At 40.4% G+C, this 17,289-nt stretch overlaps 1 protein-coding gene across 1 annotated transcript; it reads right to left on the bottom strand.

Annotated features, from left to right (window-relative positions):
- Nucleotides 1–2,060: 2,060 nt before the first annotated feature.
- Nucleotides 2,061–16,893, bottom strand: LOC311486011 (switch-associated protein 70-like). Its single transcript, XM_084541756.1, has 12 exons — nucleotides 16,159–16,893; nucleotides 11,572–11,712; nucleotides 8,699–8,872; nucleotides 8,370–8,588; nucleotides 8,102–8,248; nucleotides 6,906–7,014; nucleotides 6,581–6,762; nucleotides 5,172–5,279; nucleotides 4,533–4,699; nucleotides 4,000–4,198; nucleotides 3,543–3,639; nucleotides 2,061–3,291 (listed from the first exon to the last, which is right to left on the bottom strand). The coding sequence occupies exons 1-12, from the start codon at nucleotides 16,252–16,254 to the stop codon at nucleotides 3,164–3,166; spliced, it is 1,767 nt and encodes a 588-aa protein (XP_084397882.1). The 5' UTR covers nucleotides 16,255–16,893; the 3' UTR covers nucleotides 2,061–3,163.
- Between the last annotated feature and the right edge of the window lie 396 nt (nucleotides 16,894–17,289).

Here is a 17,289-nt window from a genome sequence, read left to right as displayed (position 1 = left end):
TGATAATGTGTTGAGATGTTTCAGTACTGTGTATGGTAAATACAGTACAGTATATTCAGTACTGTAAAAAAAAAAAAAAAGAAGCAATCAATAACAATTTGTGGTTGCATTTTTCTATAGAATGGCTAGAAGACCTACTGGGGTGGACACCAACAGACGGCAGGATCCATAAGCCCACTTGTGCAGAATTGTGTTTTTCTGCGTTTACAGTAATGTATTGTTTTATTTTTGCTTTAACTGAATTTACTGTACTGTAAAATACACTACTGTAATGTAATGATTTTGAGTATTTCACTTTTTGGTTGTTGTGAAAACTTTCCTTCTGTGGAACTGAATAAAAACAGTGAAAACAAAAGACTGCTGTGTTTTATATAAAGCAGACTAGTGTGTTGCTGCTGATCTGACAGTGTATTCATATGATGCATGTGGGTATCATTTTGTCATCAGAGTGACATTTTCAGGATTGTTAGGTTTTGATAGCAGAGTTTCAATTTGACATCGATGTGAATGGTTTATTTCCCAGTGTTGTGTCTTATTTTTTTTTGACACAGTGAGCCAAGTTTTGCAAAACGTGTTCATGCAATGGGCAAAAATTGTAAGAAAATGTAAGCATTGTGGAAATGTGTTCACTGACTGCATATTGTGTGAAAACGACATGAAATGTGTGAATAGTATGGCCACAAAAGACCGATGCTGTGCTAATTGTGTTTAGAGTTTTGAAAATGTGACAACTGGTTGGACAAACGCTTGTTAGCGACTGAGAAAAACTCTAAATTAGTTTTTTTCGGTTGTCACATTTTCAAAACACAATTAGCACAGCATCGGTCTTTTGTGGCCATACTATTCACACATTTCATGTCGTTTTCACACAATATGCAGTCAGTGAACACATTTCCACAATGCTTACATTTTCTTAACAGACAAGCTATACCTCCCAACAAAATTATGGATTGTTTTTGTATTATTTACGAATGTTAACACACAACATCCCACAATAGCAAAAACAATATTCCAAACCTTAGATACAGTATAAAAACCTCTGCTTCTGCAATGATATCAGTTCAAAAACAATATATCTCATCTGATAATAGTTTTTTTCAATTGGAGGCCAACCAGGCCCCTCATGAATTCATATACATAGATGAGGCAGGATTCAATCTGGCCAAAAGGCGTCGACATGGACGTAATGTAATTGGAAAAAGGGCCACAGTTGATGTGCCAGGACAGAGAGGGGCAAACATTACCATGTGTGCAGCAATTGCAAATGCAGGATTACTCCTTCACAGATGTCAGGTTGGCCCTACAATACCGAGCGCCTCCTTGCCTTTCTCAATGATCTCCACCAGCGCCTGGTTCCAGAGCAGGATCAGGAGGGTGAAAACATGAGGACCTTTGTAATCACCTGGGACAATGTGGCTTTCCATCATTCGCAAGCAGTAACAACATGGTTTGAAGTCCACCCAAGACTGGTACGTCTCTTCCTTCCACCCTATTCACCTTTCCTCAACCCCATAGAGGAGTTCTTTTCTGCATGGAGGTGGAAGGTTTATGACCATCAGCCACATGACCAGATGTCCCTCCTTGAAGCCATGGATGCTGGCTGCAGGGACATCACAGTTGATGACCGCCAAGGGTGGATCCGAAATACCAAGCGGTTTTAGGTGCATCGCCTTGGATAATATCAGATGCGATGTTGATGAAAACATGTGGCCTAACCCTGAAGATCGCAGAGATTAGATACAGTAATTTTGTGCTTTTTTTTTATCTGGGCTTTTTTCTGTTGTATTTTTTGTTCAGAATGTTCTTGTGTGTTTCATGGATATTTTGTTCACTGTAAGCAATATTGTAAAACTTTTTCTGTTCTATCATACTGTAAACAGTATTTCTACTGTGCCTCCTGTAGTAAACAGTAAAGGGAAAAAAAATGATTTTCTTTTTACTGGAATGCTTCTGAATGTGAACATTACATGTGGACATACAGTTCCCAACCAAGAATTTTAGTGTACAAACGGTGGATTGCATGTTTTGCATGCAAATACCTGTAAAACTGAAACATAAAAGTCCATGCAGTTTTTGTAATGTCAACAATAGCCAGTATTTTGAAACCTGGTGTACTTTGATTGACTGCATGTACCTTGTGAAGTGAAAACAAGTGTTATTCTTTGACAGAATAATTTCATTTTGAGTCAGATTTCCAGTGTTTTGGGTAAGCACTTGTTAGCGACTGAAAAAAACTGTAAATACTTTATTTTTGTCTAATTACTTTTGAGCCCCTGATAATAGGGGACTGTGTATATGAATGCGTTTTTCTTCAATTTGGATGTAAATACCCTCCAACTAAAGCCAAGAGACTGCACTTTATGCCCATATAACTGTAACTTTAAAATGTTTTCATAAACAACATTAATTATGTCAGTGTCCAAATACTGTACATGTGAATATGTAATGGTACGTGAGTCATGATGGCTTGACTGCAAGTTTGGAACCAATAAAATAGAAACGGTTGTTGGATTGTTTACATTTATGTGTCTTTATTCGTAAAAAGGCTTATGAATGGAATGGAAGAATTGAAATCACAGAAAGAACTGAACTGAATGTTAGTAAAATAATTCCCTTACTAGCTTTTACTCTGGGGCTTCGTGTCATGAACTCTTGTATGAAATTGTCACAGAGATGCTTCACAACAAATCATCCCCCGAACAGAATGGGAGAAGCTCCAAAAAAACTGATTATTTTCATATTTCAAGATTATTTTGTCAAACAAAACCACTTCTAGTGCCTGGATATGATTTGTTTGTTACAGAAGAAACTAAACTGAAATGCATTTAAACGCTGCACATTTTAAAGCAACCAAACAGGATTAGTTTTGCAACTGTTACGCGGCTCAGTCAGTTCAGCAACTATCATGCATGTTCCTCAGATGTTCACTATAGTCGGAGGCTGTGTCCGAAATCACTGCCTAGTCACTACACAGTGCACTACATTTACTGTTCGCCACTTAATCTGTGTGTGAAAATGAATCCTCTGTAGATGCAAAAAGTACAAGAGCTGACATACGTGTCAATTCACTGCTCACTACTGAGAGAACATACTGTATAATATCTGTGAGTGAACAAGGAGGTGATTTTGGATACAGGCAGAGTTTTCCCAAACAGGGATACATCTATGATGGCGACTGAGCCCGAGCTCCCTGGTTCTTGGTCTCCTGCCATGTTTTCTTCCTCACCTCTAGCTCGGCGTCAGTGAACGATGCTGGACCCCAGTTGGTTATCCGCTGAGGTGCTTTATCACCTAAAAAAAAAAATCAGGGCAAAAGAGAAGAGATAAATGTCAGCCAGTGCCACCATCTAAACTGGAGCGATAAGTCCTGACTGCAGCTAAGAGCACAGGGTGAAATCATAAATATTCCCTTTGCTGTATGTCGTCCCCCTCTTTCATCCCATCATTTCCTGACTTCCTTAACGTAAAGGCATAATAAAGGCCAAAAACAAAGAAAGAAACTAAAAAAAAAAACACCAAAGAGCAGCCAGCAATCCTCCTACCTGGCTGAATGAGACGCACCAGCCCCTCATGTTTGGCCACCTTGTCTTTCCAAGTCTTAGTCTTGTTGGATGCTCTCTCAAGTTTCCTCGACACCTCCTGTGTTTGAGGGTGAAAGACAGAGACAGATTCTGACCACATTCACTGATGTTAGCAGAAAACATATATGGATGAATGGGACATACTGAAACATTTTATCATTAACTTGTTTTGTTCCTTTTCAAGAAACCAGTCAGATTTAATGGACTCTGGTAAAATAGTATTTTTGCAATACTGTTTTGACAGAATTTAGTTTTGACTCAGCAGTGTTTTCAGTGTATTTTAAGATTTATATTGATTTATAGTGTATGGCTTTAGTGTAAACATTAAGTACGCACTTAGTTGGCTGACAGTTGGGGATTGTGTAAAGACAAACACTAAAAGCATTCAATTGTAGTTTTTATTTATTATATTCCTGACCTCATACTGCTGCAGAGCTCCACGCCGCTCCTGCTCCAGTTGCTCCAGGTGCTGCATGGCTGCGTGCAGGTCTCTTTCCTTGGCCAGCTGCACGGCCTTCAGCTCCTCTTTCTCAGCCTCTGTCTGAGACAGCGCCCTCTGCTGCTGCAGGTGGATCTGCTCCAGCTCTGCCCTCTTTGCTGCCTCTTCCTCCAGCAGCCTGCCACACAGCAGCACATAAAAACAACAATTTATTATATATAATTTATTTCAGAAACTTTTTTTACTCAGTTACCAGCTTCTTGTCTGGCTAGAGGGCAGAGAGGAGTTTGAGACTATAATTGTGGAAGACTTGGAAGTGTGTTCAGCTCAGTGGATAGCAGTGCAAGCACCAAGGCGCAAGCCCAAAATCTATATCTGCGCCACAGTTTCATAAATCAAGTCTGGTCTGTCTGGTCTGTTAATCTGGAGGGTAATCCGGGTTATTACTGCGTCTACTTCCAGTATTTATCCACATACTGTCCAGTGTAAGTGAGTGGGCGTGTTACTGAGACCTGGCCTGCAGCTTTCTCATGGCCTCCTCATCCTGCTTGGCCTGCCTCTCATCCTCTAAGGCCTCCTCTAGCCGGTGGTACATGTCCTCCAGCTCTCGGACGCGCTGCAGGTACTGCTCCAGTTCACTGGACTTCTGAGCCACCTGCTCCTCCATCTGCTGACGCACCTGAACGAGTGAACACACACACATGCATACATTCTCACATGACAGACTCTTTCACAAAGCGCCAGTTTCCTACAAGTCAAGTGTAAATCAGCATCAGCCTACGTGTTGCTGCAGTGGTGTAATGTAACTTGATAATCAACAATACTCAACAATAAAGTTTTTGTTATCCTATGAAGAGATCAATGAGTGTAGTCATTCAAAGGATGATTAATTAACATGCTCATCTGACATCAAATATGACTCCACATCATGGGAAATTTAATTCCATTTATTTATTTTTTTTCATTTTTAGTTCCTGTTTCCAGGAAAAGCAAAACCACAGGCTTGTCATGGTGACTTAATCAGAAACTAAAAGGTCAATAAAAAGACAGTTTACTGGAGAATTAGTTTCATTCTGTACTCATGACAAAGCCGTCACATTATTAATACAAAAGAGCAAAGCTGTGGGAGGGAGACTCAGCACAGTGGTTACCATTTTCTCTTTCTCCAAGTCCAGTCTGTAGCGATCCTGCAGGTCTAACTCTTTCTTCTTCCTCCTGAGCTCCTCTAATGAGGCTCTAGCTGCAGCCTCTTCCATTTTCTGTGACACACAATAGAGGAAAGGGCTGTTACTTATGTGTTCGCCTGTAGGCCACATCAGGGCGCAAGGAAATCCTTTTCAGACAAGTCTTAGTAAAGAAAGTTGGGCTTTGTTAAGAGAAATCTGTGGCTACTTTAAAAGAGTATTTCTAGATAAAATAACCAAGAACAATAGCGATGAGAGACTTTAGATGTTAAAGCCACCTGGCATATTGAAAAGAGAAGTGAAAAGTCACCAATATCGACAGCTTTTGAAATTAGTTCATGCGTCACCTTCACTAGACGCAGCTGTTGCTGACTGACACATCATGTCGTTTGCATAGCAAGTTTTGGTTCCCTGTTCTGTTGTATTGTGTGTGCGTTATTTTGGACTACAATACGTGAACATAAGCAGAAGTGGACAGCAACTCAGATCTTGGTCCAGGTTATTGAGTTACACTGAACTACTGCTTGCATAACCTCACATTATGTGGTCATCAATAACATATATTCAGACATATTTGTCCCTAACCAATGAGCCCACACAAAATCTACTAAATTTGCACTTTGTAAAACATGAAAAAAGCAAGAACTGACAGTAAAATTAAGGTCATTTACAAAACCACTCTTTACTTTTTACTTAATTTCATTTACTTTCAAGGAGACTCCTTATGCGTCTTACTCCATTTCTCAAAACAAACTACAGCGGGTTGAAATAATGCAGATATATAGCACTATAAAGCCATCCAGCAATGAAGAGCACATTTATGAGGTTTATCACATCAAGGAGGCCTTGATTTAATGGTGATTATGTTTAGTTAGTTTGTGGTCTTGTTATAGGGGATATATTTATTATATGGATTATATATGGATAGTGTTACCATGCTCTTACAAAATAAATGCTTAAAAAAATGTAAGGTCCAAAGACATGCTCGTTAGGTTCATTGGTGATTCTAAAATTGGCTGTAGGTGTACATGTGAGTGTGAATGGTTGTCTGTCTCTCTGTGTTAGCCCTGCAATAGACTGGAGACCTGTCCAGGGCGTACCCCGCCTCTCGCCCGATGACAGCTGGGATAGGCTCCAGCCCCCCCGCCACCCTTCACAGGACAAGTGGCTACAGAAGATGAATGAAAGAATGTAAAAAATGTAAGATATTGGATTCAATATTTCACCCAAGGATTCATTCAAAGGGGACCCCTACATTTGTTTGTGAACACAGTGTGACCTGATAGAAAACTCATTTTGACATTTGAGCAGTGCAAAACAAAATATTCCTAAGTCTTCCTTCTCCAAGTCAAGTTTTAAGAGAGTTAAGCACAAACCATCCTCATGGCCTCCAGCTGTCTCTGTTTGTTCTCATTGGCTGCCTGGAGCTGCTTCATCCTCTCCGCCAGGTCCTCCTCCTCCGCCTGCTGCTTCTGCCTGAGCTCCCTGCGTCTCAGTCGGGCCTCCCGGTGGGGAGACAGCATCCCCAGCCGCAGCAGCTGGATGCACGTTTGAATGGCTGGCACAAGACGGAGTGAGGGGGGAATCGTGACTGATTTAACAGACATACTCAAAATGACATTCAAAGATTCAAAAGGCAATGATGACGAGACTCTTTCTGAAGAGGAAGTCACAGAGCAGTGGAAAATGACTAGTCAGTACCTTGAATCCATTCCTGCTTCTTCTTTTTGTCTGATGCACTGATCTCAAAGCTTTTATCAAAGCACTTGATAATGAAAAGGCATTTTTTCCCTTCTTTGTCTGGTAGAGACTGTGGGAGAAAAATATCATGGCACTCACACTCACATGGCAATAATGTACAACACCAAACAGTCCTGACTAAATCAAATCCTCCCTTAAATGTCACATATAAGGTGGCGGAGAGAGCTCAACCAACTGCACTTAAGAAAACTTAGATAAAGTAGGAAAGCATCTTCATCACGACGATGCAACACAGGTAAATACAGAAACGCAATGCAAGTAGCACAAGCAGCAACGGAACTGTTTCCAGAGGACCTCAAAAATTGGTGTAAGGTGTTGGAATAAATGTTATTAGTGCCGTTAGTTGCTTATTTCATCTGATTATTTGAACTCTAAGGCTACTGTTACACAAAAGCCTTTGAAAAAAGGATCCAACACCACTGACGAGTAACAACGTCAATAACTCCAAGTGTCAAAAAGCTTTTAACAAGCATGTCCAGGCAACTTCCTCTGCTAACGAGGTGAAGGAAAGAAATATCAGAAAAATTAACCTCTTAACGCCTAGTGTTGCGAATTCGCGACGCACTGTTTCCGCTCAGACTGCAGCCGAAATAACGCATGTAATACTCCAACGTCGGTTTGTGCACATTCAAAAAATTCCTAGGAACCTTTTGCAAGCACTAGTTTCTCGAAGGACCAGTCGAAGTGGAAAGCAAAAACACAAATAATTAATTTCTTTATATAATTGAAAAATCAATTCAGGCATTAAGGGGTTAAGACATCAGGGTCATCATGAGCCTGATGAAGGCCACGAGCTGAAACGCGTCAGTCTAATAAATAAAGTTGTTCCAATTGCTGCTGGAGTCTTGATCTTTTCATGTCCCAGCCAGTTTTGGGCCACCTGAGAAGCATTTGCGTTTGCACGGCTTTGTATTGCGTTTCTGTATTTGTTTGAGTAGTGAATATTTGCAGCACATGATTTGTCAAACAGATGAAGATGTTTTCTTATTTTTTCTATTTGTATGCTTTTTCTTAAGTTGTAATGTGCTGAGCTCTCTCGGCCACCATACAGGTGTGATTTGGGGAATACCAACAGTTTAGTCAACATATCCTAGGAGTGTGACCTCATATTGTACATTATAAACAAGATGATTAACCTCCACGCAGCAGCTCTGGTCAAGAATTATATTTCCCTTCTTCTCCTCAAGGTCTTCGCTGACATAGTATGACAGGGAGGTGGGTCGAAGGACAAACCAGCGCTCGGTCCAGTTCTTCCTTCTGTGGCCCTTTTTCATCAGGTATTCCTTCAAAACACAGTGTGGAAGTAAACAAACTTCAGTCAGCCAGTTAGTCTGACACCATAATGTCAGATACAAGCGAGTGTCAAACTGAAACACCATAAACAAGATCATCATCCTGTCTGACCTGCTTGAGCACATCCATTATGAGCTCAGTGAAGACCTCATTGATGCCCATCGACAGGGTCTGACGGTTCACGCCCTTGCAGAAGTAACCCATGCCCACCAGTTCAATCAGCTCCCAGGCAGTCAGGCAGCTCTTGGTGTTCAGGTGCAGCTCTGCAAACCTCTCCTCGCTCCATCCAGTCCCCATGGCCTCCGTCAGCTTTCGCAGGAAGTACTCAATCTAACAAGATAAACTTGTATAAAAACCTTTGAAACCTTTGGTCCTAAAAACTTAGGACCGTGGTAGAGATCTAGATCACATATAGGGGGAGGTGCAACAAAATTTCTCACCTCTTCAGTGACGATGACTAGTGGGTATGTGTCTTCTGACAGAAAGTTGAATATGCACCAGACTTTGAAAGAATCTCTGTCTGAGATGAGTAGATTCTGAGTGTGTATATTTTTCTTGTAACACAGCGTCCAACACATCCTGTAGAACTCCAGAACATCGAAATCCTCCTGCACCTGTTAATGAAAAGGCTTCCTTTGGTCAGAGTCAAACTGGTCGGCACCACTGAGCAGTGTGTTTACAAATGCTAAGCAGGAGACTGGCGTTTGTTTGCTTTCAAATCCTCAAGTCTGCAGGATGTGAGGTACAAACATGATGCAATTGAAAGCCTCATTTTTATTCAAGTCAGAGCCTCAAGAGAAAGGCAAGAAAACTGCTTCCAAGTACAAAGAGTGAAACCGGAGCAGAGAAAAGAGAGTTTTCTAAAACTTCCAACTCATGTGTTTGTTGTTCTTTACACTGTGCTTATAAGGCTGCAAAGCAAAGAAACAAGAACACACTTTTTCAGAGTATAAAGATGTATTCACATTTATTATACTACCACATAAAATAGTAGACATAAAAACATTGTTACAACAGAGAAGTGCTTGAAACTGTTTCCTCTTCCACATACCAAACAGGTCACAATTACTCATCTTAGTCTGTATCATGCAGCTTTGAGCAGAAAATATGTGTTTTGCTAGGTTACTACTATTTTAATTTGTTGCATAACTGACCCCTTTTTCCTTGATTTTCAATTTACATTTACATAATTTTCATCATCTTGTTTGCATATTCGTTGAACAGAGCATTCCTGATTAAAAGTTAATTGTGTAGAGCTCTAGCACCCGTTTGCCTTGTGTATTCATTACAATAAAATGCTACAGTTGCTGAGTTGGATATTATTCCACGAGTTGGGTTCCCTTCTTTTCATTCACTACTCCCTTTATAATAAATGCTCTAATTTTTTCTCTGGGGTTGATATATAATCTAATAATATAACATCTCTATCTGTAAAATGTACTACATAGTTTCTGACACAACCACTGTCACTTTAAGTTGGGTTTCTGTCAAACCACCAGTTGGTTTCAGATGAACATTCTGTTGCTAGTACCAACCTCTAACTGACAAAATTCCCTCTGCCATTTTGTCAGAACCTAGACTGCTAAGTGCTAAAGCATTAGCAGTCTTTATTAACATTAGCACATTTTATCAGACTACTACCTAAATATAATAAATGGTCTTGTATTTATATAGCACTTGTGTCACAATGACACGTGCCATTCGCTCACACAAGCACACACATTCACGCACCAGTGGGAGAAACTGGGGGTTCAGTGCCTCGCTCAAGGATGCTTCGGCATGTGGTGTGTACCAGGAATCGACCCGCTAACACTCCAGTTAGCGGACAACCTGCTCTACCTACTGAGCCATAGCTGGCCTTGTTGGAATTAATCTCTAGATATTAGTTTATTGTTATATAAGTTTGTGACTGTTTTCTGATTTAGTTTTCCAGCCAGTTACTTTTTCACATTCAAACTGGCAGTGGCATCAAGCAGCTTGCTGTCTTACGTTAGCATCAGGGTAACCTTTTTAAATCGATGTAGCCATCAGCTAGTAATTGGTGAGCCTGTCTGTACTTTTGTGACCTTGTTTCCTTGTTCCTGTATTATTTTAGTTTCAATGCATACCTGGTTTTGACTCACTCTTGATTACAGATACTCATATTGTTCTGTTTTTTAATCACTTTTACAACTACTTTGAGTAAACACCGTCACTGAGACACGTTCTTGTTTCAGCCTCTACTAAAAGTATGGTCTACATTGCTGAGTGAGAAGAACTAAAGTACCAAAAAAACGAAAAACTCTTTGTCCCCACCTCGTTGGAAACAGACCAGTTGAAGTAAGGTGTGTAGCCCTCACTCTCTGTAGTAAATGTATAACCTTATATAAAACTGAAAGCACTGCATTGTGGGATTGTTAACTGAACACAGTGCAGTGAAGGTAACAGCAGAGCCCGTCTACGGAGAGCCTCGCCACTCTCTATTAAGTCCCATTGTAACGAACAGTTCAGAAGCCGGAAGTTCACTGAGAGTGGAACTTCTCCCCTTATTAGACATTCTCTGGTGATAGGCACTGTGTCTGTAAACCAACAGCTGGTTTCAGGTGAACATTCTGTTGCTAGTAGCAACCTCAAACTAACAGTGTGCCTTCCACCATTTTGTCAGAACTGAGATAAAGGAAATATTTGCACATTTTATCAAGCTACTATCCAAATATCCTTGTTGGGGATTATCTCAATGTGATGAAGTGTTTTGGGGCTGTTTTGTGATTTAGTTTTTCCAGCAAATTACTATTCAAAACATTACTTATCTTATAATTTTGTAAATATAGTGTATACTTTTTGTTCTTTTTTTAGTTCTCTATTTTTTTTTTTATAGTTGATTTTTAGCTTTTGTTATATTTATGTATGATTGAATGCCTGTATATTGCTGCTGCAACAGAGAAATTTCCCAGTTTGGGATTAATAAAAAAACTATCTATCCATCCATCTATTCAAAACAACAATGACATCATGTAGCTTGCTAATTAGGCTAACATGTTGCTAATAGCAGAAAAATTACTTTAGCATAAGGCCATTTAGTGATTATAAACAATAGTAACTGGTTTCTTTCTTACTGAGCTAATCTGTTTTATATCTTAATTAGTCTTGGCTAGCTCTTGATTATAGATACTCATTTCTATTATTTTGAGTTTGTTTCCAGAGGTCTTGTGTCTTCTCTGTTGCTTCCACTAAAGGACAAATTCTGGTCTGAACCTTTATTGGAGTCAGCATTACTGAGTGAGAACAGGAGAAAAAGATAATACTGAAGTATCGAAAAATGTTTTGTGCCCACCTTGTCGAGAATGAACTTGTTAAGGTAAGGCATGTAGCCCTGGTTGGACAGAGGCCCTTTATCGTCATCTTTGAAATGCTCTTCAAGGGCCACGGGGTCATGAGGGATCTTCATCACTGTGCACAAGTTGTGAGACAGCACCTACAAATGTACAATAATTTAATTAAAGACCATATCTTGAGTACTGCATGTGAAGTGACTAATATACAGTTAAAATGACACAGGAGAATAACACAGGATATATGAGGTTAACGCGGAACCCAAGTTTAGACTCACAGTTTTCAGGTTTTGCTGCCACACACGCAAAAACAATGTCTGACATTTAAAGCATCACTGACCAAGCGTCACATCAGTTCATGGAGTTGAACTTTACTCTTCAAACTTCAGGTTCTCGCTTGGTTAGTTCAGCTATCGTAATGCAACCACAATGTTTTATTTAGTGTTCAGCCCTGTAAGTTCATTCCAACAAGCCGATTCAAATTAACCTCCACTAAAGCAGTTTCCTCTGACAAACATTTATGCTTCCCCAAAAATAGGCCTTTTTATCATTTTCCTGGCCACTCTAGTGTGAAGAGAGCATATGTGAGAGATAAGGTTAAACATAGGTTAAAAAAAAGGTTTGGTTACCCAAAACTGAAAAATTCTCAGTTTTTCTCAGTTGCTAACAAGCGTTTGTCCAACCAGTTGTCACATTTTCAAAACTCTAAACACAATTAGCACAGCATCGGTCTTTTGTGGCCATACTATTCACACATTTCATGTCGTTTTCACACAATATGCAGTCAGTGAACACATTTCCACAATGCTTACATTTTCTTAACAGACAAGCTATACCGCCCAACAAAATTATGGATTGTTTTTGTATTATTTACGAATGTTAACACACAACATCCCACAATAGCAAAGACAATATTCCAAACCTTAGATACAGTATAAACCAGGCCCCTCATGAATTCATATACATAGATGAGGCAGGATTCAATCTGGCCAAAAGGCGTCGACGTGGACATAATGTAATTGGAAAAAGGGCCACAGTTGATGTGCCAGGACAGTGAGGGGCAAACATTACCATGTGTGCAGCAATTGCAAATGCAGGATTACTCCTTCACAGGTGTCAGGTTGGACCCTGCAGTACCGAGCGCCTCCTTGCCTTTCTCAATGATCTCCACCAGCGCCTGGTTCCAGAGCAGGATCAGGAGGGTGAAAACATGAGGACCTTTGTAATCACCTGGGACAATGTGGCTTTCCATCATTCGCAAGCAATAACAACATGGTTTGAAGTCCAGCCAAGACTGGTACGTCTCTTACAGTTTTTTCCGATTGCTTAAACACAATTTTGCAAACTAGGCTGGTTTTATCAAAATACTAACACAATTCACCAAACCACACACCCAAACTGCAAAATACCTCATATATCCCGCAAAATGAAGCACTGCAACCAAAATCAAACTTTTGGACCAGATGCCACACACTTCACTCGTATTACAGATTTTTGTCTAACCAACTACACACTGTTGGGCATAATGAAAAGCACTCTCATCTTTAGCATGCTTTGCCATAATACTAACATAGTTCAAACTGTAGAGAATTCTTCAGATTGTTCACAGAAATATTTGCAGATACACACATGTGCTATTGAAATATTTATTTTTTTATTTTTCACCAAACAAGTCAGTGCAACATATGCACAGCAGATATATTTACATTGGAGTGAACTAAAATATGCTCACAAAACAGTAAGCTGAAAAATACAATTGCAGAAAAAATGTGCAGAAAATAAATAAATAAATAAAGAGGAAAGCAAAATAATTAGACAATTAGGCCTGGCCACAACGCCCCGTCAACATCGCACTCTCACCCTCTCTCTTCCTCTTCCTCTTCCTCTCTCAGCAATGTCTTCCATTGTTGTTGTAAAAGAAAAAAAGATGCTCACCTGTGGTCTTTTATTGCTTACTTCATGATTGAAGTGTTAACAATTACATAACACCTATTTGGACAGGTAGCACATATAGTGGCCAATGAGCTCATGTAGTGCGTCATTTTAAATGGCAGTGTTTTCAAATCGTAAACATGTGACTTTATGTCAGATTGTTGTGTCTTATGCAGAGAACCGCGTTCAGTACACTTAAAAAGTGCCATTTCGAATTGCAAAATGTGTGTAAAGCAGAAAATTTGTTTAAAGTTTTGGAGATTTGAGATGAGGTTTTGCTCCCTATGTGTCAGTTTAAATATTTGCGCTATCCATGTCATTTTAGTGTGTTAGCAACTGGAAAAAAATTTAATTCCACCCTATTCACCTTTCCTCAACCCCATAGAGGAGTTCTTTTCTGCATGGAGGTGGAAGGTGCATCGCGTTGGATAATATCAGATGCAATGTTGATGAAAACATGTGGCCTAACCCTGAAGATCGCAGAGATTAGATACAGCAATTTTGTGCTTTTTTTAGCCCCCCCCCTTCAGAATGCTCTTGTGCGTTTCATGGATATTTTGTTCACTGTAAGCAATACTGTAAAACTTTTTCTGTTCTACCATACAGTCAACAGTATTTCTACTGTACCTCCTGTAGTAAACAGTAAAGGAAAAAAAATGATTTGCTTTTTACTGGAATGCTTTTGAATGTGAACATTACATGTGGACATACAGTTCCCAACCAAGAAATTTAGTGTACAAACAGTGGATTGCATGTTTTGCATGCAAATACCTGTAAAACTGAAACATAAAAGTCTATGCAGTTTTTGTAATGTCAACAATAGCCAGTATTTTGAAACCTGGTGTACTTTGATTGACTGCATGTACCTTGTGAAGTGAAAACAAGTGCTATTCTTTGACAGAATAATTTAATTTTGAGTCAGATTTCCAGTGTTTTGGTAAAGTTAGTGTGTGCAGAGAAAGATGTGTTCTATTTTGAAATGAAGAGTTAGTATGTATTTAACAAAATGTGTTTTTGAGAAGAAAATGATCCATTTGGCCAATTGTGTTTTGTAGGCGTGAGTCTGTGTTAAGAGTTTAGAAAAAGTATCTGAAGTATGGGTAAGCGCTTGCTAGCGACTGAAAAAAACTGTAAAGCTGTTCTGCAGCAATGAAGGTTGAATCAGCCTTGAAAGCTGGTGCTACTAATTCCTACAGGTTTTCCAACTTTTCTTGGTTATTTACAACCCCCTCTGTCTGCATAAAAGCAGTGTTGGAACACACTGTGGTACCAGACCCTCATGAGCATCAGGTGAACAGTATTGTACTGCAGAAAGTAGTGTGTTGCTACAAAAATGGCGAGAAAAAGGCAATTAACAATGGAAGAGAGACAGACCATCGTAACAGGACAAGTTTCTGAGAGTTAACAGCTTGCGTGATAGGTGGCTCACAGGACAACAGCTTCAAGTACAGCTTAGTAGTGGTCGTACTAAGCAAGTCTCGGTTTCAACTGTGAAGAGAAGACTTCGAGCTGCAGGTTTGACAGGACGAGTTGCAGCGAGAAAGCCATTGCTAAGATGTCAGACTAAGACAAAGAGGCTCGCCTGGACCATGAAACACCGCCATTGGACTACTGAAGACTGGAAGAAGGTATTATGGACTGATGAATCAAAATTTCAAATCTTCGGTTTATCACGCAGGATCTTTGTACGCCGTCGAGTAGGCGAGAGGATGGTTCCACAGTGTGTGACATCAACTGTCAAACATGGAGGAGGAAGTGTGATGGTCTGGGGCTGTTTTGCTGGATCCAGGGTCGGTGACTTGTACAGAGTAAGAGGCACCCTGAACCAAAATGGCTACCACAGTATTCTGCAGCGCCATGCGATACCCTCTGGTATGCCCCTAGTTGCTCAGAGGTTCATCCTACAGCAAGATAATGACCCAAAGTCCAAGCTATGCCAGAACTACCTCAGGAAAAAAGAACAAGATGGTGAGCTTGAAAACATGGAGAGGCCAGCACAGTCTCCAGACTTAAACCCCATCGAGCTGGTTTGGGATGAACTGGACAGAAGAGTGAAAGCCAAGCAACCTACAAGTGCCACACATTTATGGGAACTTCTGCAACAGACTTGGGAAGAACTTCCTGAAGAATATTTGATTTCTGTTGTAGAAAGAATGCCACGAGTGTGTTCAGCTGTTATATCTGACAAAGGTGGCTACTTTGATGAGTCAATAGTTTAGAATACATTTTGGTCTATAAATTGATTCCATGATTTCTTTTTCAACTCAAATTGCTTATTTGTTCTATGCTTTCATTTCAGAGTGCAATGAGACACTAAACTGAATAATTTTCAGTAAAAAACTGAAAAAAGTGTGGTGTTCTAAAACTTTTGACCGGTAGTGTGTATATAAATATATCATAAATTTATGAACATATTTACATGTTCTATAAGTGAAGCAATGCAAGCAAAATCCTCAATTTATATTTTACAACGCAAGAAAGTCTATTTTATGCAATAACAACTGAATAATTATTGACTGAACAGATTAAGCTGAATTAGCTGCTGTATTTTTGTACAGTTAAGAGTAATATGCGTGCACCCAAGACACTGTAACGCCATGCACGCAAGTTAGTTTTCTGGGGAAAAAACGACACAGAAAAATAGAACCAAAACGCACCTTTAACTGAGATTTGGAAACTTTTCCGCGATGATCCACGTCCAGGGCTGTGAATGCGTACCATACGGCTTTCAAAAGCTCCTCTCGAGACCCCATTTTGTTCCTCGACAGCACCAGAGGTCGGTCTGTCCGTTTGTCCGTCTGTCTGTCTGTCTGTTGGGTTGCGTTCAAGTCAAGTGTGTGCGATTTAAAACTATCCGCCCCTTAAACAAGCGCTGTACTGGAGATGCGGAAGGGAGAAGTGGCGATGGTGATGATGATGATGATGATGGCGCCACCTGATGTTCAGTAGTACACATAACTACACTCACCGGCCATTTTATTAGGTACACCTTGCTCGTACCGGGTTGGACCCCCTTTTGCCTTCAGAACTGCTTTAATCCTTCGTGGCATAGATTCAACAAGGTACTGGAAACATTCCTCAGAGAGTTTGGTCCATATTGACATGATAGCATCACGCAGTTGCTGCAGATTTGTTGGCTGCACATCCATGATGCGAATCTCCCGTTCCACCACATCCCAAAGGTGCTCTATTGGATTGAGATCTGGTGACTGTGGAGGCCATTTGAGTACAGTGAACTCATTGTCATGTTCAAGAAACCAGTCTGAGATGATTCGCGCTTTATGACATGGCGCGTTATCCTGCTGGAAGTAGCCATCAGAAGATGGGTACACTGTGGTCATAAAGGGATGGACATGGTCAGCAACAATACTCAGGTAGGCTGTGGCGCTGACACGATGCTCAGTTGGTACTAATGGGCCCGAAGTGTGCCAAGAAAATATCCCCCACACCATTACACCACCACCACCAGCCTGAACCGTTGATACAAGGCAGGATGGATCCATGCTTTCATGTTGTTGACGCCAAATTCTGACCCTACCATCCGAATGTCGCAGCAGAAATCGAGACTCATCAGACCAGGCAACGTTTTTCCAATCTTCTATTGTCCAATTTTGGTGAGCCTGTGCGAATTGTAGCCTCAGTTTCCTGTTCTTAGCTGACAGGAGTGGCACCCGGTGTGGTCTTCTGCTGCTGTAGCCCATCCGCCTCAAGGTTCGACGTGTTGTGCGTTCAGAGATGCTCTTCTGCATACCTCGGTTGTAACGAGTGGTTATTTGAGTTACTGTTGC

The sequence above is a fragment of the Chelon labrosus genome, assembly GCF_963514085.1.
Source record: "Chelon labrosus genome assembly, chromosome: 3".
In the NCBI taxonomy this organism is placed as follows: domain Eukaryota; kingdom Metazoa; phylum Chordata; class Actinopteri; order Mugiliformes; family Mugilidae; genus Chelon; species Chelon labrosus.
Note: the sequence above shows the minus strand (reverse complement) of the source record. Positions and strands in the feature narration are given on the sequence as shown.

Excerpts from the sequence above, each read along its gene's own strand:
- LOC311486011 (XM_084541756.1), bottom strand. The coding sequence starts at position 16,254 with ATGGGGTCTCGAGAGGAGCTTTTGAAAGCCGTATGGTACGCATTCACA. Across the intron at positions 8,589-8,698 it reads TAGTCATCGTCACTGAAGAG|ATTGAGTACTTCCTGCGAAA; the intron begins GTGAGAAATTTT and ends TTATCTTGTTAG. Across the intron at positions 3,640-3,999 it reads GAGCTCTGCAGCAGTATGAG|GAGGTGTCGAGGAAACTTGA; the intron begins GTCAGGAATATA and ends CCTCAAACACAG.